This window comes from Hypomesus nipponensis, chromosome 27, assembly GCF_054491055.1.
Source record: "Hypomesus nipponensis isolate SF chromosome 27, ASM5449105v1, whole genome shotgun sequence".
NCBI classification, from domain to species: Eukaryota; Metazoa; Chordata; class Actinopteri; order Osmeriformes; family Osmeridae; genus Hypomesus; species Hypomesus nipponensis.
This window is the reverse complement of record NC_140387.1, coordinates 13,692,011-13,713,945: the sequence shown is the minus strand read 5'-3', so window position 1 is coordinate 13,713,945 and position 21,935 is coordinate 13,692,011. Positions and strand designations below refer to the sequence as shown.

The 21,935-nt window shown below is 41.7% G+C and overlaps 1 protein-coding gene across 3 annotated transcripts in view; it reads right to left on the bottom strand.

The window, feature by feature from the left end:
* The window catches only part of fbn2 (fibrillin 2), a 98,738-nt gene that overhangs the window by 60,934 nt on the left and 15,869 nt on the right, over positions 1–21,935 (bottom strand). For all 3 annotated transcript variants that reach the window (XM_084693495.1, XM_084693496.1, XM_084693494.1), the window contains 3 exons: positions 12,237–12,434; positions 9,733–9,858; positions 7,479–7,604 (listed from right to left, as the gene is read on the bottom strand). In XM_084693495.1, coding sequence (XP_084549621.1) covers positions 7,479–7,604; positions 9,733–9,858; positions 12,237–12,434 — 450 coding nt within the window. The remainder of the gene's footprint in view (positions 1–7,478; positions 7,605–9,732; positions 9,859–12,236; positions 12,435–21,935) is intronic.

The following is a 21,935-nucleotide window of genomic DNA, read 5'->3' as shown; positions in this document are numbered from 1 at the left end:
ATGTGGAGTTTACTGACCATAACCCCCTTGTATTTTTACAACGCATGTACAACAATAACCATCGTCTTATGCGCTGGTCAATGATGGTCCAAGGTTTCAATCTGGAGATCCATTACAAGAAAGGGTCAGACAACATGGTTGCTGATGCCTTGTCACGTGTGTGATGTTACTCCGTGCGGTCATTGCATTTTTTGTATGTTTTCTTTTGGTAAACCCAAACTTATGGGTTTGTGCATTATGGGTGGGGGTGTTACGGCTCCCATTCCTGCCTGTAGAGTGTGTGTTTGGTTTGTGTGTCTTGTCTGTAGGTGTTCCTGTGCTGGTGATGACATCGGAGTGCGCGCCCCGACGTCGAGATCCAGACCTAATCGGGCCTAATTAGACACTGTCGTCAGACATAAAACGTGTTCTGTTTGGCGTATGAGAGAGGGGGGTGAGTCGCGCTGGGCGGCTGTTTATTTGTCCAGATGTGTAAGAGGAGAAGGGAGTTAGTGTAGAGACCCATGGGTATACTCCTCAACACGTAGATAACCAATGTTATGCACAGTAGTTTAGGAGCGGTTCCACCTGCACCTTTTGTAACTTAGAGTTCAGTCAGGTTAGGAAATACTAGTGGTTAGTGGTTTTCCAACAGGGCCGTTTTCGGTCCCTAGCCTAGTGCACTTTGTTTGTCTCATCGGGAATCGCTCATAGTCCCTTCTCCGTGTCTTTATGTACTGGTATGTCCCATGTCTATTAGTCATTGTTATTTGTCAATGTCGGTTCACTACGGCTTGCTGCGGCTTGCCGATACCTTTTTGCAGCTGTATTAATAAATTTACATAATCCGTATGACCCCGCTGCATTGTTTGTGCCTGGCTACACCGTTGACACCCTCTGCTGGTACAGTCCTGACAGTCAAACATTGTTACCTTTAACATCGTACGTAACAGTTCCTGATGTGTTTTTGAATCTGCAATTTTCTGTTCAGCTTCTTTATGAGATTATGACGTTTTTTGTCTGTTTTTTTATTTGATTATTATCATTTTTTATGTCTGAGGATTATTTGTGCCAATTTCATCCCAAAACTAAAACATTTTGCTTGTAGCCTTGATCAATCTCTCCACACATGCCCCAGGCCTCTCAAGCTGTCTCAGCTCTACAACCACCTTCCAATCCCTGCTGCTCCTCTCTTACCATTGCTACGTCTAGTGGAATGTGAGGTGTGCGTTGAGTGGTTATTGTGGGTTAGGGTCAAGCTTTTGACATGGTGCAATATCTAATATTCACAAACGAAACACACACAGAGACAGTTCTTGGGTGGAGAACATTGATTGGCTTTCCACTTGTCTGTGCATGTAGAGGGAGAGCTGGCCTGTCTCTGCCTCTTCTTTCCCTCCCAGAAATGCCCTGGTTGGTAATAAAACTACGAGCCAGCAGAGCTCTTCCTTGCTTTGTAATTGTCACAGCCAACACACAGAAGCTCTTAGAAAGAAATAGAGAGCAAGAGAGAGAAAGTGAGAGACACTTAAAAAAAGCGAGTACAGTCATGGCCAAAAGTATTTGCAGTGACAGACATTTTGTGTTTGCAAAGTTTGGTGCTTCAGTAGTTGTGGTGTTGATTGTTGTGGTGTTCACATTGTTTGTCGATTATTGGGTGAGTGATCAGATGCATTTTAAATCAAAGTTTACTTCATTACAAAACCCCACATTTCACAGTTTTTGGGCCCTAGCATAAAATGACCAGCTAACATTAAGTTCCTGCCGCTGAAAAACATCCCCACAGCATGATGCTGCCACCACCATGCTTTCCGCATTTTTGCAGACCATGTCAAAAGGAATTGGCCACAATTCACAGCGTTGTGACGTGAAACACGAGGGTTACCAGGGGAAGCCTGAAGCGAGAAAAAAATCCCAGCAAACCAGCCTCATAAGACAAGAAAGAAGAAGAACGGTAAACAAACAAGCATGGAAGGAGCAACCAACCCTGACATAAACATAGTTAGAAATAAAAGTTAACATGTACGTTTAAACACACAGCTCACTGATGGTTAATATAGCCAGAACTGTGTGTAAGTTGTCCTTTGATGATAAGTTTAATATGTTTTCATCAGATTTGATCCAACAACATACATTTTTTGCCGATAATGCAGCAAAGTGCTTTCCTTTGGCATTTTGAGCCGTTGAAGCCTCTTGCAATCAATCACTTGTGACGTCAAGTAAGTCTGTCAGGCTTCAGGGCTTAGGGTTTAGGGGGGACATTGGGATTGGGCCTTAGTATCATAATTCTCTGCATATATTCATAGTAAAATAAATTCGGCAAATGTAACAATATGAATCCAACATAATGTTTATATTACATAAAGCTCAAAAAGCTATTTTGCGATCAAATTAATTGCAAAAAAAACTAGGTTTGGGCTAAGCCCCTAATGTTGACAACGTCTGGATCTGCCCCTGCCTACCACAACAAACATAATCTAATTATGTGGGAAACACTGAATACCATTACCATTGACAGTAAAAACGGAATCAGACTGCTAGTGATAGAGCGAACGGCAAAACAGTTTCCAACTGAGCTCACATTATAAAAATGCAATTTAAACACCCCATGCAAGAAATCTGAGACACTGGCTATATGTAGCATACTCATATCTACGCAACGATCCTGGACGTTTTGATGTGGTATCGAGTGAAATATTAAATTGTAAAGAGACTGCTAGTTGGGGGTCATGTGGCTATCCGCGTACGGAAAACCTTGCGATATCCACTCCAATCGTTTGGATATTGAATGACATTGATTGCTCTACAGGACTTATGATCATTTGATACCCCTTTCATTGGTTAACTGTCAGAAAAGTTGAAGATGTAATCTTTTATCCTGTATTAGAATAATACTGTGTTCAACATTCTTTGTGTGCAATCATATGGTCAAGCTTAGAGGGGTCAGAGAGCGCACACACGCACTCACACGCACACACTCAAACACGCATGCACACACGCTCGCCAGGTCTATGCAAGGGAGCCAATGAAGGAAGAGCCATGGGACATTTGCATGCCTTTGTTTTAACTAATGACTGTGAAGAGTGGTTCTGTTTAAATAGGTAGCTAGCACAACATGCTAGCGGACAAACTTTGTAGCACCATGGCGTGTGATGTTTTGTCTCCTTGTGGCCGCAAGCAATAAAGCTTTCTTAACTTGTTCAGAGACTGACTGTGCAATGCTTGATAGATTAATATTTCTGACATGAACTGCAGGGGCGTTGTTAGACATAAAACTCTACTGGGGCACAGGCCCCCTATTCATATCCCTTTTTTCTTTCAAGCTTGCAGCGCACAATGCACTACTTGGCTATAGAAACTCCCCTTGCTTAACCCACTATGCAAGTTTGATATCAGCTTTGGCTGGAACATCAATAATTAATGCGAGCGCACATTTTCTTCGCATTAATTTGAGCACAAATACTTTTTTTGAGCATCATGTAATATTGTTTTTATATTTCAGTCAAAATAAGATGATTGGTAGGCCTATCATTTAGAAACTTTCTTTAGTTTCGTAATGTTTTCTTAGCCTACCTCAATTCTGACTTGTGTGCCGAGTCCGACACCTGGACTTCTGTGTGCGTGCTGCAGTGGCTATTTGGCAAGCTCAGAAGAGCGCACTGACATGAAATTCTGAATGCATCGGTTTGTGTTTTCGGTTAACCTGCTTTGATTTTACAAGCAACTGGGATACTGCGTTTATTTTTTCCGGGATTATCAATCTAAATTAATGCACTGACTAATGGAGTAAATTGTTAAAACTCAAACTTTAGATTTTACTGGGGCACAGCAGATTTATACTGGGGCACATGCCCCGGTAAAAAGGGTCTAACGACTGGCCTAGCAGTTCTAACAGCTAGATAGTGTGGAAGAAATTGCGATTTCCTGTGTGCTTACATTATTCACTAATCAATAGAACTAGTCATTGGATACTAGTTAGTATGTTCTCATGTAAGCTTGCTATTAATAAGAGTAGATTGTGTCTATGTGTCAGGGTTAATAGATGTTCGGGGTCAGGAGAAAGTGCTGGCTAAATGTTCCTTGTTATGGCTACAAGGAGAGCTCCAACTATGAACTCTCTAGGCTGAGTGGTCATGTGTTGGGAGCTGTGAATCTTTTCCTCTGAGACTGTTGTAACGTCATTACTGCCTGACTGTCACTATCTATGTTTACATTCTTGTGCCCTATAAAAGATGGTCCTCCAGCCTTCAGGGCTGGGAGAGACATGATTGAGACCTAAGCCTGGTGTTGTGTTGTCATTTATGGTCAGAGGTCCGATTTTCTCTCCCAATCTGCAGATTGATAATACTTATTGAAATCCAGAACTCAACTGAACTTAGTCACTCCGTTTATGAAGAGACGGACAAAACACTTTCTTCATCAATTGGCGTTGTCGAGCAGCAGGATTGCAGAACCAGATCCAGGAGAGACCCACGGCGGCACCAGTATAAAGCAGAACCCGTGACGCGCAAAACCAAAAAGGTAAGGGGATCCTTTTTTCTAAAAAACCCCATTCACGGACTGCTTTGTGCTTGGTGCGCCTGCTGTCCCTCTGCGATACTGGTAACGTAAACAATTTAAGAACCCTTTTTTTATTGTGACGTTCAGTTGGGAGCCTGGTCTTAGCAGAGCAGAGTCTGCTAGGCCTCAACAGGAGGAAGATAATAGAAGGTTTTAGTTTAGGTAGAGTTTGGTTTAGTAAATTTGGGTCATTGTTTGACTTGCTATTTTTACTTTGTCTTGGTCAGAGTTGGCAAACTCTGATAGCGTACAAGAACCCTGGTCGCGGGAAGTATTGAAAAAGTATGTAACATATCTGTATTCTTGATCTGAGGCAAAGGATCTGTTAACAGAGAATACGGACCATATACTCTTGATCTGAGGTAAAGGATCTGTTAACAGAGAGTTATGGTTTTACAGATACAGACCAGGGGTGAACCAAACAAGGAAATGTTATTTTCAATGCATGTTTATTTCGTTTGAATTGTAACTGTATTAAGTGTTGTTTGGGTTTTTCTTCCTTTAGACCAAGCACAGTAGGTGGGCGGTCATAATGTGTTAGGGTCAAAGGCTTTATGCGAGAGACCGACTTTTAATGGTAAAGTGGGTTTTAAACAAGTTAGGGATACTTTGTCAATGTAAAAGGGATCAATAGCCAGCTACAGTAACCAGGTACAGTACCTTCCGAAAGCTAGCTAACAAAAAAACTTACAGATATCTGCTAAACAAACAGGGCAACACTGCAGATGTAGCCAGCAAACATGGCGACACCCTAGAAACAGAGCGTCCAACAAAATGTTCAGCCAAAAGTTTGCGCTGCGCCACGCAGCATTGCGTCGCTCACGTCCAGTTACGGTGCGTGTACACTGCAGCAACGCGATGCTGCGCAGCATGCAATGTTTGGCTGAACTTTTTGTTGGACGCCCTGTTCCTATTTATTTTTTGACGCTCAATTTGATGTTACAACGCACATTTTAATAACGACATTGTCTCTGTAGTGCCAAAATGTGCCAAAGATAGGGTGTGAAAATAATAATAAAAATAAGAATTCTACCGTATTTTATTACACATTGTTAATTTTTGGTGCAGCATTTATTCGAAGGCGGCGTTTATTCAAGGGCGGTGTTTAATTAGTAAAATAGATTTAGTGAGTGAGAAGTTTAGTTCGCTAATGGCGAACTACATTTTAAATCACACTTGTGATTTACTTGTGTAATAAATAGTGTTTTAATTTAACCAATTAAATAACATTTTCTGAATCTTTTTGGTGCGCTGTTTATTAGAGAGTTGCGTTTATTTGAGGGCGTTTAATCAAAGAAATACGGTATGTGCGATAACATAGTGTGCGCCTTGATGCCTTGCTGACGCAAGCACACCCAATAAATTAATTATATATATGTGAGAGATTATAGGTTGGACCTTGCCAAAGGCAGGCACACCCGACAAGTATATGTTCAGCTAATTGTTTTGTCAGCCTCTCACATGTGAATCTCGTCAAAAAATATGCATAAAGGCAGCCGTATAAATTGTCAATGTGGGGTCTGGAGAGGGCATTTTTAGTTTGATGCAATATTCTGCTCAGGAATGGCTGAGGTATACCTAGTTCGTCAGCACTGGAGAGCTGTATTTACCATGTGGCCAAGTAGCATAGAGTTGTCAAAACCTTGAACCTCCGGTGTTATTGGGTTGTTTCTATAAGTGACTGCCTCCTTGATAACTCGACTACAAGAAGCTCATTATCAAAATGTTTACATTCCAAGGCAAATTGCCAGCAACAGACATTTTAGGATTGTTTGTGATTTGGTCTTAGTGACCAAATCACATTAGGGGTCCTCTTGACTCCCCCTAACCTTTCACATATTTTGGAGTTGGTTTTAGCGCTAAAAAGCATTGTGGAATACTCTTGCAATGCAAATAATTTGGAGTTAAGAGTTTCTCCTTAATTTGAAAGTTAGGAGAAACTTTTAGCCTTAAGATGTCCTATAACTAGTGTTGTGTGTTTGCACACAACATACAAACTATGTATGCGTGTCTGAGTGAGTGTGGGACAGGGAGAGAAAGAGAGAAGAGACATATAGTGAGAACACGATAGAGAAAGATAAGGAGGGGAGAGAGAGCAAAAAGGATAGAAGGAGAGCGAGAAGAATGGCTTGAGTGAGAGGCTCCTCTCAGTATCACCAACTGTCTCTGGAGGAGGGGATCCTTCCCTGATTGGTCCTTCCAAGGTTTCTTCCATTTTTTCTCTATGAGTTTTCCTCAGGGTATGACCTTGTGTTCTTTGAAGGTTCTAGGTTGGCTGGTTTTAGGTTAGTTTAGATGTAGTTTGATGGGCATATGTGAAGCCCTCTGTGATGTTGTTTGTAAAAATGGGCTTATCAAATAAAAATGTATTTGAGAGATGGGTTGAATGAGAAAGAGAAAGAGAGAAGGAGAGCTTGTCTAGCCTGAAGTTAAAGTTTCACACTTGGTAATTTGTAACTGAGATGGAGAGAAACTGGTGGGCATCAGTCTTAGCATTGGGCAGATTGTATGGGGAAAATGTTGCACCTCAAACTACACACGCTCAAGCATGCCACACACCCACACTTAACCCTTGGAAACAGTAACCATTTGTATAATGGTGAATACAAACTGGTATTTGATACCAGCGACAACAAATAAGGACTCTTATTAACCACTGTACATGTACTGTACAGCATCTGCTATACAAGTGCACAACAAGTATACAACAGAAAACAAGTCATATGAGTAAAGCATTTTTATATGTAAACTTTGATGGATCTGGAAGAAAAGGAAAAAGTCTTGTTGCAAATCCAATGGGAAATGTCAACAGTATGCATAAAACAGGCCTTCTAGTGTAAACCTGTTTCTGGAGTTCTACTGGTGCTCGTTTTTCCACACTGAGTTTATCTGCTTTCCTGAAGGTGGGTGTTTTTGCCATCATCACTGTGGCTACTTACTTAAGCAGCGTGTTTTGTCTGATGATGGGGTGAAGCCAGGAGGACACACACAAGAGTAGCTTCCAACCACGTTGAAACACTGTCCTCCGTCACACACACGGGGTATGGTCGCGCACTCATCCACATCTGAAATAATGATGAAATGGCAAAAAGTACAATATTATTGAAACCAAGTAAGGAAAATAACCATTCCTGACAAGACATACTGTATATTGAATGGCTTGGATAACATATGCACATCCAATGAGACCATCCATCAGAGCAAGTCATTGTAATCCTTTCACAATGTCATGGTTTGTCATCTCTTAAGCCCACAGTACACCTCAGTACAAAACGCACGCACATACATGCACAACAGCAACCTTTTACATCACTTGTGTGGAAACCCTTTTGCACTGTAAAGCTTGGCCAGACGGCTTTATTTTCCATAGGTTGTATTCGTTTGTTTGTGTCTGACAGTGCTGTTTTCAATGCACTCTCAGTACTCATCTTTTGATATATCATTACAGACAGTGAGTATGCTTGCAAGAATCCAAAGCATGCTGGGGTGGCAGTTAAAAGAGAGAGATGAGGATGAGAGGATTAATGGGTCTTCTTATTTACCCCTGTCACCGAGACAGTGGGTTCAGTGTTGGCAGTGTTAGCTAAGTCAACTACATCACTAACATGCTGGAGTGAGACCTCTTCAGGACGACTGCATTTTGAGACCAAAGGAAGATGTCTCTGTCTGGGATTTTCATCTCTCTTTCAAAGCTATGACCTGAAAAGAAAAGTTCAGCCAAAATACATACCTAGACATTCTTTTCTGCCTTATATACAGTAATGGTTTCCTGAGCAGTTTTAGCAGAAATCAGACACTAGCAGACATCAGCCACTTTCGACATGGAACATCATAGTTCAGATCTATTCTGACAATACATCTAAAACTAATTTTATCATGCTGTTTTTAATGATGAGGAAAGTTGATTTCTTTCTATGAAGTTGTGGCATGTAATTACTTACAACTAAGTAAATCATTTATTTAACGTTTTCTTCCATGTTCTAATGTTCATGTTCTATGTCATGTACTGTACTGTTGGGTGAAGCATCTCTGAACCATGGAAGTGCAATGGACCGAAACTTGATAGTCTACTAAACTAGATAACAACATAGAAGACATATTAAATAAATAATGTAATGGTATTATTACAGTAGTATTTGGCTTAGGTTAAGTTGGCTAACAAGCAGCCGTTGGAAACAAACATGCACACAATGGTATAATTGTTTATGAGTGTAATTACTGAAGGCTCTAATTGGCAGTTTGATAAGTACTTCTACAGTAAAGCCAAGGTAAAAAGAAGATCAGAGGCACTGTTGTGGGATAATTATTAATATAATTAGTAATTAGTGGCAAGGCCAAGATGCAAAAATGAATTAGCAAGGCTGTCAGTGAGACAAGTGCTAGGTATTTGCTAGGAGTGATAGTTGCGTAGAGCTAACCTGTTCAGTTCTCCATGCCCACATGGTTTCAAGTTAAGTCTGGGTACAGTGTGCAAGGACTTCCCCATAAAGCACCCCGGAGGCATTTATTTTATTGTATGTAAGTGAAAGGAGTTTTGCCTTGAAATAGCCATCCCCCAAATATCAATAGATATATTACAATGTACAATTTAAAATCAACAGTGAGCAATTGATCCAGCATGGCTTGTAATAGAAAATTACTATTCTTTAAGATGTCTATAATATTCTTTGGCCTAGAACAAATATTGCTGAGGTTTTAACTTCTGTAAAGCTAGCATAACCTTTTGGCCTAAGACAGTATTGCTTAAGTTTCTGTTTGCTGACAAACGTCTAAGAAATGTGAAATGTGAAATGTGAAATGAGAAATGTTAACCCTGGTTGTTTTACCCATATGGGATTTTTGCTGACAAGTTCTGCTTCTGTTGTCTCAAGCTATGGTTTTAATATTGAGCATCTGTATTCAGTTCTGCAACCTATTTCCCTTTTTACTTTCTGTTTATTGAAGAGTTCCTCTTTTGATGGACATGAACTATTGAACTAAGGATGTAACTGTCTGGAATTACTGTATAAAAGAGTGTTCAGATCATGACACCTTCAGAGAGCCTTTCTACTCCAGGCATCATTTATGATACTGTTTTAGAACTGCTCCTCCTTGATTTAAAGAATAAACAGATAAAGACAAATTATTCTGACCTAAGACATTCAATCATAGAAATTCCACCACAGGCTATAGTCACATCCTGGAGATGCTTACCCTCGCACTTCTGGGAGCCCTCGTTCTGCCGATGGCCAGCTGTGCACTTGCACTCGTACGAGCCCACAGTGTTAATGCAGCTTCCTCCCTGGCACAGCCCTGGGATGGCCTGGCACTCGTCAACGTCTGGTCAAGAGAGAGTGAAGAGAACATAAACAACTAAAAGTAAATAAAAAGTCCATACTACATGCAGTTGATATCATTTATCAACATTGCCAGCCACTAAACACAGATGGCACTTCATTAAATTGAGCCTTATTCAATCATCCAATAAGGATGATTGGGTAATCTTGCAGAAACCATAACAGCCACATCATGACATTGCCGAAACTACACCGGACTCAACAGAAAACCCTGAACTCTGTAGGGGGGCAGGGGGGGTTCTGGGATGAGAGAAAGAGAGCGAGACAGAAGTACTGCATGTTCTATATCATTTCCCAGATGCGTCTATCCATATGTACAGATCAATAAACTGCGGGGATTTGAACCTGCATCCTCTGAAAGGGCAGGAGGTGTGTCCTGTTCAGCTGAGCGTGACTGCAATATGGCTGAAAGACTGACAGACTGAATGAAGTGATAGTTTTCAAAGATCACCCTGTTCAAAAGAAGTTTTACTTCAATCACGCACAAAATCCATTAGAGAGAGTCAACCACAGCTGCCCTCCTGACAATTTCAACCACACAGAAGCAGCATTCATTCAACTTAGACTATACCCTATGCAATGTAAAAGGGAAACAGAAGCTATTCTGTGAAGAGAGCGAGGAAGGGATGGAGGAATGGCCAGAAAGAGAGAAATATGGAGGATGTGTGTGTGTGTGAGGGGGGGGAGGCTAGAGAGAGAAGTAGAGAGAGTGAGGAGAGTAACAGAGAGAGAGAAGAAACAGAGAGGGGGTACATTTCATAAAAGCAATCACCCCTTAATACAATGCTGGACAGCAGGATGAGTCTGGCCCAGCCTACACAAGGTCAGGCTGTCCCAGTGAGGGGAAGGAGGAATGAATGTTCAGCTAGGTGCTAACTCTCTCTCTCTCTCTCTGACGCCCCCGCACACGGTATGATAGAGGGGGCACGTGGGCCAGAGCTATGGTAACAGCCCTCAGCGAGGACAACAAGGCAAGGCACTTAAGTACCAGAGAGGAGAGATTCAAGAGAGAGGGAGAGTTGGAAGAGGGAGAGGTATCAAGAGAAGTAGAGGGTTGGTGAGACAGACAAGGGGAGGAAGATGGAGAGAGGGAGGGGATGGAAGATGGTAAGATGGAAAGAGGCCTATTAGGGAAGACAGCTCTTTGCACTTGACCTCATGTGTTTCCAATGTGTATCCAATATCAAATTTTCTGGGTGGGTTGGGGGATCTGATTTAAACTGATAACATTGTTCTATATTTCAATTTCGATTCAAGAATAAGATTTTTTTTTTTTTTAAACAACATTTAACTCATTGCTTAACAAAATAGCAAATAAAAAAACCATTGCTTTACTCTCTGTATTTTTTGCTACCCTTAACTGCACAACCTAAAAATACAAGTTAACCAAATCCACACACATGGGCATTGGTGTACGTTTGGGGGACAGGACCTGGCACAAAAAGATGTATCAGTACAATTTTCAGACATGACTTGGTTTAAAGAATTACATTACGGAAGTCCCCCTTTCCTCTTCCTCTTTGAAAATCATGCCAAGCAGGGTGGGGGTGGGCTATCACAGGTCTCTACAGTCTGACAGGCACTTCAAAAACATTGGAGAATGGAAAAACGGCATGGAGGTGGGGTGGGAGTGGGGAGCAAAAGAGAGGAAGGAAGTGATGAAGACGAATAGGAAAGGGTAGCGAAAGAGGGAAAGACTAAAAGCTGGAAGGGGAGAGAGAAACAGGATATTCATTAAGCCCCTGTCAGAGATGCTCTATAGTTCAATACGAAAAACATTATACATTTTTGGAATATGTGCAAACTTTGCAAAACTTTGTTCGATTGTCATGTGTTTTACATTGTCTTTTTTGGACTATTTTCACCCCCCAAAAAGTTAATCTATTTTTAAAGAGGCTGAGGTAATGCAATCAAGAGTAGGCAAGCAGACCACCACAAACACATTCTGTTTTAGTTTCACCACAGTTGCATCTCAGTTCTGTGCTGCAATAGGTGGTTTTAACAAGAGGAATACCAACTCAACACAAATACATACATGTACTCAAATACATTTCTCTGAGGTGGGCAACCAGTATGACAGACAGCCTGCTGGACATACAGTATTTGGACACAAGGACAGATACATATAGTAACCTTGTCTATGTATCTGTTGTCACAACTCCTGTAGGGACATTCAGTGTCTTCCTACCCCTCTTCAGCACTGCCCCCTGCATGCCTGATATTGACCCATTTGAAGTTGGGAGAGGCCAGACAGTTGCCTCGACAACTTGACAGATGACAGGATGTCAAAGCTGATATTGGAGTGATACTGTGAGTGTGGTTTTGCCTCTTTGCTCTGATTGCTTTTGTAAACACCCTCACCCTGGCAGGCTCCAGTGCGGATGTTGGGGATGAAGCCTCGACGGCAGGGCTGGGGCTGGGCCAGGCACATCTCACAGGGGTGCCCCCAGGCACGCCCCACAGTGGCACAGCACAGGGTCTTGGTGCACACGATGCCGCTCACCTGGCCCTGACACATCTGGTTGTTGACTTGGGTGAAGCAGGGGCCTGTTCGGTAGTCTGGTGAAGGAGAGAGGGGGTTCAGGTTTAAGTTTCAGGTATATTGCCATAATATAAGTACAAGTACTGTACCGGTACATTGGAATTCTTACATCCTGTTCCTCTGGACAGTTTCCAAGCGGTTTATCTAAACCTATCATAAATAATCTCACCTATTAAAATTAAGCCTTAATCCTATATGAGCTACTAATATTATGAACAATGTACATGATACAAATACAGTTAGAATAGAAAGACACATACATGACCGACTTAGACTGACACAGGCAGAAAGATAGGGACGAATGGAGGGACAGCCACCAGACAGACATAATCAAATCTCATTATTGTTTTTTAATCGACATGCAATGACAATGACTGACAAGGATGGTGATAAAAAAAAGCATAGCAATGTTTTCATTTCGTTTTCAGCGTTCACAAATAGCTTTGAAAGAAAAATACGCCTCAATTGTGGAAAGCATCAACATAGTCGACGTTCCTAAAGAGGCCAGAATCCAGTAACATAAATTATTGGGTCCAACTGGTCACAGTCCTTGCCTCTATTTAGCTTTTCCACTGCATGGTACCAGCTCAATTCGACTGTACTCTCTTTTGGTACCAGGTACTGTAGTTTGTTTTCCACTGCAGATACGTAGCACCCCAGCTGGTTGTCATAACAACGCCACATGAAACTGCCAGTTTACCAGGTTTGGTATTGCCTCATCTCACATCAAACCTCGACAGGATACCGTAAAGTACCAGGTACCAGGTTTACCTGATGGGGAAAAAAATGCTAGAAGACTTGAGTCGAGCTGATACCATGCAGTGTAAGGGTGCTTTCACACCCTTACACTGTTTGGTCCGTTTCAATCGGACCATGGTCTGTTTTCTCTGTAAGTCTGGTTTGTTTGGAGAGGTGAGAACACACATTTGAACTTGGTCGGTGCGGACCCAACAACCGTACCATGGTCCTCCTAAAAGATGGGACTCGGTCCGGTTCCAAGTGAAGCGTGGTTCGGTTCGTTTTAGGTGTGAATGTAATCAGACTTAATACATGACCTATTATAGGAAGCAACCCAAAATGTAGTGCATTGTGGGTTGAAAAAGGATGTTGACACTTGGCAGAGAAATACTCTTTAGCAGCAAAATGAGTCAAGAGAAAACGTGGGGAAATATGAACTGAAGGCTCTTCTGCAAATATGGACTGCTGATCATATTTCAGAGATGCTTGTGGAAACACATAAGAATAGCGATGTATTCAAATTCTTCAGTGACAAACTGAAAAAAGGGTGGTTGAGCGCACAGTGGACCAATGTTTGTTGAAAGTTTAAAAACTTAGGAAGCAATAGCCTTTGGCTAGCACAACCATTGTTCTCTCATATATATTTATTATTATTTTACCACCCCTAAAGAAAAAAGTTAATATTTGCACTACATAGACAACGTTGGTGTCTGTTAAGTTGTGTGTGTAATCATCATTTTTATATTGTTGTTTCCTTTATGTTTATATTTTCTTTCACAAAAGCCTCTCACAAATCCAGACGCTCTGGAGGGCGTGACACTCTTCCTGAGGTTGTCACATATGGTGTGTTGGTTGTGACTGCCTGTCTGTGACTGCCTGTGTCAGAGGTCACATTTTGTTGTGTGTCAATGTTGTTTGACTCCATGGGCCCTATTTTAACGATCTGAAACGCAAGTATCCAAACGCAAAGCGTAAGTAACTTTGTGGGCGGGACTCCGGGGCAGTTGCTATTTTGCCGGTGGGATAAATGACATTGTGCCTGGCTCAATCTAAAATGGGTTGGTCCGAAGTAGCTACATTATTAGTCTGGTCCATTACTTTTCTCTCTTTATATGTTACCACTCGGTGACATAATCAGAGAACATGAATTTCCATAGCTATGCGGATGACACACAACTTTATATATCCACTGAACCCAACGATGCAACGGCCATCAATTCCATTACCAGCTGCCTGTTGGCAATAAACAAATGGATGAATGATAACTTTCTTAAATTAAATGAAGACAAAACTGAAGTCCTACTGTGTGGCCCCAAATCCAAAAGAGAGATGCTTACTAAGAATCTAGGAAATTTAACCCCCTGGCTTAAACCAGAGGTGACAAGTCTCGGTGTAATCCTGGACTCAGATTTGAATTTCAACTCCCACATTAATAAAGTGACCAAAACTGCTTTCTTTCACCTGAGGAATATAGCAAAGGTACGACCATTCATAGACCAAAATGATGCAGAGAAGTTAATTCATGCTTTTATATCCAGCCGGCTGGACTACTGTAACACACTTTTCACTGGTCTTCCCCCAAAAAACACTGAAAGACTACAGCTCATTCAAAATTCTGCAGCTAGATTATTAACCAAAACTAAAAGGAGAGAACACATTAGTCCTGTCCTAGCTACTTTACACTGGCTCCCTGTTACCTTCAGAATTAACTTTAAGGTCCTATTCCTCACATACAAAGCTCTACACGGACAAGGACCTAGCTACATTGCTAACTCTCTTATAAACTACACACCAGCTAGAACACTGCGATCATCAAATGCAGGCCTATTAGAGGTCGCCGGAAGCAGCCATAAGAAGATTGGTGATGCTGCCTTTGCCAGTTACTCCCCAAAACTATGGAATAAATTACCCATAAATATCAGAGAAGCAAATACGCTAGACATTTTTTTTAAGACAGCTTAAAACCTACCTTTTTTCCAAAGCATTTAACTAATTTTTATCTCAGAAGGGCCTTACAACTGGTAGTAGTTATATTATAGTTTTTACAGATTTGCTGTGTATTCCCGCAAAGATTGCGGCTTGTGTTTGACTTGCACTATTGCTTATGTGTTACATTTTATCCATTTTGTTGAGTAATTGTGTTTTGTTATTCTGTAGTTTTTATTATTATTATAATTTTACTTTATTTTTGTTTTTTATTTTATCTTAATTTTAATTGAGAAACGACAAAGACTGCAAGAGTGCATGTGTTTTGTTATATGTGTGGAAACTGCAAGTGGCAGCTTGGATCTAAGACGGATTCGAGAGACCGCAGATAAGAGTGCGGCTAGTCTGGTTTGTTATATGTTTTAGATCTATTACTTTTATCACTTGTATTATTGTTTTTGTTGATTTTATGTAAAGCACCTTGAGCTACAATTCCTGTATGAAATGTGCTATATAAATAAAGTCTTACTTACTTACTTACTTACTAATGGGTGTGGTTTGGGCCTAACGTAAAATAAACCAATAACAGCATAATCTCACATCCCCTTTAAGAGCAGCGCTTTTTCCATGGTGGATTGCTAATATAACGTCAAATTTGCCAGGCGCACGCCAGGAGCAGTTCACAGCCGAGGAGACCAACGTTCTAGTCAGGGCCGTAACAGATAGAGAAGTGACATTGTATGGGAAAGGCAGAGCAGTTTTCTAAATGTTTCTATTTTTAAATTGTTTAGTTCTTAGAATAAGTTTAACTATTGTACTTTTTTACTTAATTTATGACCTTTATATGTTTTTTCTTTGCACCTTCCTGCCACAGTAAATTCTGTGTTTGTGTAACAAAGGCTACATGCCGATTAACCAAATTCTGATTCTGATGGAGATGGGAGAAGAAACCCACCCAAAACAGGCGTGGGAGGAAATTGCCACAATTGTTACAAATCAAGTTCACATACAGCAATTTCTCATAAAAATCTTTTTATAATCATTGAAGACATGTAACAACTGTGTTTCCCACAGATTAGAAAGCAATTTGTGGCGGCGGCGGGGGGGGGGGGGGGGGGGGGTCATTTAAACTAAAAAAATGACTTACTTACTTGTAAGTAATAATATAATATAAGTAAAATGTAATATATATGTATTAGCTATGTTGGATGCTGTCCTCCTCTCCTACTCTTTCTTCAATGTCTAACGAATCTATCTCTTTCTACCCTGTCTTTATGCTTGAGCTGCACTGGTTAAAGCCTGAAAATATGCAGGTAGCAATGCTAGTGCTAAATAACTATTTAGCTGGTCGGCTCCATGACGCCGGGCAAGTATGGCTTGTGAGACAGCTCACCAAAAGAACAATGAGGAACCCACTTGTCTAGCAGATTAAGACATGTTCGTAGGTACCCAGCGAAAGGTAACCTCAACTTTCCTAGACTTAGCTACAGTCCTAATGTTGAAGGCTTGCTGATATTGCATAGCGTCGTTACTAACGTGCTGAAGTTGAGACTGTGTGTATGTGAAAAAAAAATTATTATAACGAAACACAATATGTGGCGGTCGGTGTTGATTCTGTGGCACCGCCACAAATTATTCTATGTGTGGGAAACACAGAACAAACCATAAATCAAAACAATGTAACGTAGCTTCGCAGAAAGAAGACCCTGGCCTCGCCAGCAGTGTGCACGGACCAAGCTTGCACCCTTAAAATAGCATCTGAATAACGTGCCATTGACTTTAGACTACGTTTTTCCTGGTCAGTGGCGGAATTGTTTTCCTGAAACTGCAAAATAGCACCAGGGATCATTTGCGCCAGAACACGCCTCTTTTTTTTGCTGAACCGCCCCCGGGAGCGCAAAGTCATTCACTAATTTACCGACGAGTGTGTGTGGAGGGAAACATCTGCTTTGTGTCGAGTGCAAAACTAGGAATGATATTTGCGTTGTTCAATTGCGCTGGGTGCAAGATAGGGCCCCGTAGTTGTAACAGTCTTATCCGGCAGAGGTTGTGGATGATGCAACGTGCGCAGATGTCTACGGTTCCTTCCTTCTTCTGTCTGAATGATGTAAGATCTGGCTGTTGTAGCCTAATGAGTGGTAGCACTGCAGTCAGGCACTTGTGATATGCGTAAACTCATACTCTGTGGAAAAGTCTCTGAACAGCTCACTGCTGTATTGCGGTCCGTTATCAGTCACGACTGTTTCCGGTATCCCGTGACAGCTAAATGCTTCTTTCAGAGCTGTGATGACCATGTTGGCAGAAGCAATGTGGAGGTGGCCAAGTTCAATATAGCGCAACAAATAATCCACTATGAGAAGATAAGTCTTCTTCTCCCAGAGAATAAATCTGTACCCACCCTTTGCCAAGGTCTCTCCTGCCCTTGCCAATACCTTGAGGGCCACTGTGGAGTTTATTGAGAGTTTCTTGTCTCATACAGTGGGGAATAACTATTCTCTGCCCCCTGAGAAGCAACTCCCCTGCCAGCGTGAGCGTCTCTCTCTCTGGCCAGTATGCCCCCAGTTCCGGAGAAAGGGCATGTTTCTCAGGACACCCTGTCTGGCAGAGTTTTTCACAAACTGGATCCGCTTTCAGTTTCTCTTGAATTCCCTTCAATCTTGCTTCTGTAGCAGGAAGGATTTGGATAACAGCGTCCACAAAGACTTAAACCTCTGACTCGTTGTCTTTTTCCTCCTGTGTGTTTTACAGGGGCTCTTTTAGGCGCTTGCCTGGCACATGCACTACATCGAAAGTGAACTTCTTCAGCCTTAACCGAAATCTCAGCATCCTGGAATGGAGTTCATCTAGAGCTGATGAAATCCTGAATGGTAGACGGTTGAATGCATTTTGCCCGAATGGGGTGATGAATGTAGTGAGGAGCCGGCTCTCCCCTAACAACGGGACCTGCCAGAAGTCGAAGGTTGCACCCAGCTTTGTAAAAACCTTTGCTCCAGCCAGCATGGCTAGTGTGTGATCTACTGCTGGGAGGAGGTGACTCTCTCTCCGCACCCACGTACTTAGGGGTGTCAAGTCCACACACAGCGGAATCTTTTCAACCTGAGCCTTCGGTGCCACAACTATGCTTGCACACCAGGGTGTGGGCTGGGTCACTTTAGAAATTACTCCCATGTCTTCCATCCGTTTCAGCTCAACCTGCACCTTGTTCCGCAGTGGAGGAGCCACCCGGCGTGGGGATGACAGGGCAAATGGGACAGCACCTGGCTCCAGCTTGATTTTGTAAGGCTCCTTTAATTGTCCCAAGCCAAAAAACACAGTAGGGTACTGCACTTTAAAGTCTTCTTGGTCGGCTTGAACTGTGTGGACACGCTCTATTAGCTTGAGTGCTTTTATAGCAGGGAGACCCAGCAGTGGCTTAGACGGTCCCTCCACCACATAAATGTATGCTGTAAGCTGTTGTTTCCTTTTCAATACTCAGCTCACCTTTGAAGCGTCCCTTAACTTCCAGTCTGTGATTTCCTGGTCCATACAAGCACTTTAGTGGCGGCTGCAGTGTCCCATGCTTCTCAATGGAGTAGTGGCTGGACGTTACTTTTCTTAATCAGGTTTAGTTCACCTCTTCTACTGTCCTTCTCCACTCCGTTCCACTTCTGACATCATCTTAAGTTATTTGTGTAATCATCACTTAATGTGAACGTTTACTTGAACGAGTCCCCCCACCGAACGGTCCCTGTCACACTATATTCGAATAATAGTTCCCTTTACAAAGCAGTGTCAAAATGTTCGTCTTGGTCCCGATTGAGTTGCTTGTATTCGTGCAAACGTTCCGTTAGACAGTCTAGGCTGAATGACGTTTTTTGGGCAAAAAGTGCCGTGTGTGGCCAAAGGGAACTCAGTGCTACCCTAACGTCACAACGTCAGGACACGTTAGCAATGACGAATTTGCAACGATGCATAGCTACGCCGTTCTAGTAAGACAGACAGTCACAGCGTTATCAGCGAGCCCTCAGCATTAGTACCATAGCTTAAAGTCTAGGAAAGTTAAGGCAACATGTCTTCCAGCGGCGGCTGCTTGTCTTTTAAAGAGGGAAGCTCATTTTCGGCCTACATCATAAAAATGTTACATTTATTTTGCTAGTTCATTGGCTAATTCACCCCTACAACACTAGCCTAGCCTACTGTATGAATGAATGAATGATCTAACGAAACAATATTAAACTCAAAGGAGGAAATGTGGGAATTAGGTTAAACTGAAACAAGGAATGTGGTGTATAATTGTATGAAATATATGATGAAAATTGGCTAGCGATTTCGCCAAGTAAATACCAAGAAATAGGTTGCAGCAGTTTGTCTTTCGACTGCACTTGAAAGATCCGCGATGGGACTGAGCTCAAATTCATTTGAGTCACACGTCACTGTAGCTTTGCGCTGCCATTTTACCGACCAACTCGGTCTCAATCATGCCTGCAATATGTCAGGCAGTTGCCTGCAACAAAAGCCGAAAGAGGAACCCTGGACTGGTATTTCATTCTATATCAAAAGACTAAAGGCTAGTTCTCCTACTATTGTTATAATGGATAGCATAATAATTGTGATCGTAGATCTTCTGTAAACTTTCTGTAGGCCTTGTTTCCCTTCCCTTCATGTTCTTCCAATGAGTATTTCACATCTCAGGGCTCGACATCTCATCAGCTTGTCCGGGGACAAGTGGATTTTTTTGTAGGGCAAGTGGAGAAATGTACTTGACCCACTGGACAAGTTAAACCTCAAACAAAATAAAATGCCATGTTACTTAATGTTATGTGCAGTGCCACACATTACATATATTTCACCAATTTTAAAGTTGCTAGCTTTTTTCCTCTGTGTTTTGGTGAAGTTGATCATTTCATCTTGGTGAATTCTACACCAAAAAGGTTGAGGATGACAGCCTTTAAGAGATAAAGTGATAGAATTATGAGTATGACAACGTCAGGCTTAAGGATCAGGGCCTAAAATTGACATTTTCGTGAGATATCGCTCTCTCTCATTCAAATGGGCAGTGTGGGCGGCCACACTGGGCAAGAAAGTTCGTGAATATGGCAGCTATCTATTTGGAAGTGACGTAGGTGGCGTCTATGAATGCTATCATGCTACAGTAAAGTATGAGAAGGAAATCGAGTCAGTCAACATGCTATGTAAGCCTAGCTGATTCTGAACAAATTCGTATACATATGTTATATATATTACAATGTTAACACAATAGTAAACACAAAAGACCATACGTTTTTTGACATTTTAGGGGAAGCCGAGCTTTCCTTGCATTCTTGAAGAAATCGCCACTGATGTCTTCATCTGCTAGACAAGTGGGTTCCCCTTTGTTCTTTTGGTGAGCAGTCTCACAAGCCCTACTTACCCAGCGTCATGGAGCCGACCAGGGCTGCATTTCCCGATAATGATGGATCGTAGCTTTCTACGAGCAAAATAATAATCGTTATTTCTTACGTGCGTTTCCCAAACATGCTCGTAAGGAGTAGGTTAATCTACGCCATTTGCCTACTTTAGCAAGTCACATTATTTCCAAGCCCTGATAATGTAACTGAGAAGACGTAGTAAATAATTCCTCTTTCAAGTATTAAGCCCCCGTTCAAGTCAAATTATACAGCCTGTAGAGATATTGGGACGAAGCTGCAATACAGTACATAATTTTATGTAACAACAGAAAGTGTTTCATTCTGCAGAAATTGGGTAAATGTTTAATGTAACAAATACAGTTTTTATAACACCTCAATTGTTATTATTTGAATAATGTATAATATTACAGCTCATATTCGTCGGTAAAAGACACAATGTTTACCCGGACGTGACTTTTGTGCATGGAAAAGTGAAACGTAAATGTAGGCCAGTGTATTGCCTCAAAAAGTTATGTTGGGCCCTGAATGATCACTAGATATGAAGAAAACGTTGACTTCCAGTCGGTGCCATCCTCACTGCTATCCACTGAAATAAATTGTATATGTGCACTGCTGTTCGTTGTTGCTGCGCTGCTAAATGATAGCAACTCACCAGGAGGACACTTCATCAACTCTCCACTCATTCTCCTCGGTACAATGAACCGTTTAATAAATGAATCATTTAATAAATGATAAATGAATCATTTATTTGGCTTTGACGGCCGGCTGAGGGCCATCATATACATTAGTGGTTCTTGCCACCTCTTCTTCATCCCGGTCAGTCGCCATAGTTCTAGTACTAGACTTAGGCTACTCTGCTCCACGACTCCCCAACGTGACGTCATCGTCGAATTGCGCTAATATGCTAATGCTAACACAAAAAATGACAAAAACTGGTCTTAAACACCATTTTGAGACACCATTTTGAGATTTCTTCAATAATATACATATCTTGAGTGCCGTATGTACCCATTAATCGACAGTGGTGGTTAACCTGCCATATGGCCTTTAAGTTCGAATGCTATGTCTAAGAGAGAAGTGGCAGAACAAGTTGTGCAAAGAGACCGTGTCCGTCCACACAACCATAAGAAGATTTCTCGAATGAACCTACAAAAAGCTTGGCTACACTACGATGGCTTTGGGAAATGGCCCGTAAAACTAAGATCCGTCGTACGATGGATTCGACGATCAACTTAGGCTTACAACTCTTTCAGGAAACGCAGCCCAGGTTTAACACTAGCGTTGCTACCTACATATACCTACAGCTGGCAGCTGTGCTGCGACTAGATTCAGACCTAGCCCCGGTAAATTGTAGAGCTAGCTAACTACTACTAACTTCTACAAAAATACAGGAGCACATCCCACAATTTCCCCAGAAATTGTACCCTCTCTACTTTTATATAAACTATTTATCCATTGAATTTAAAT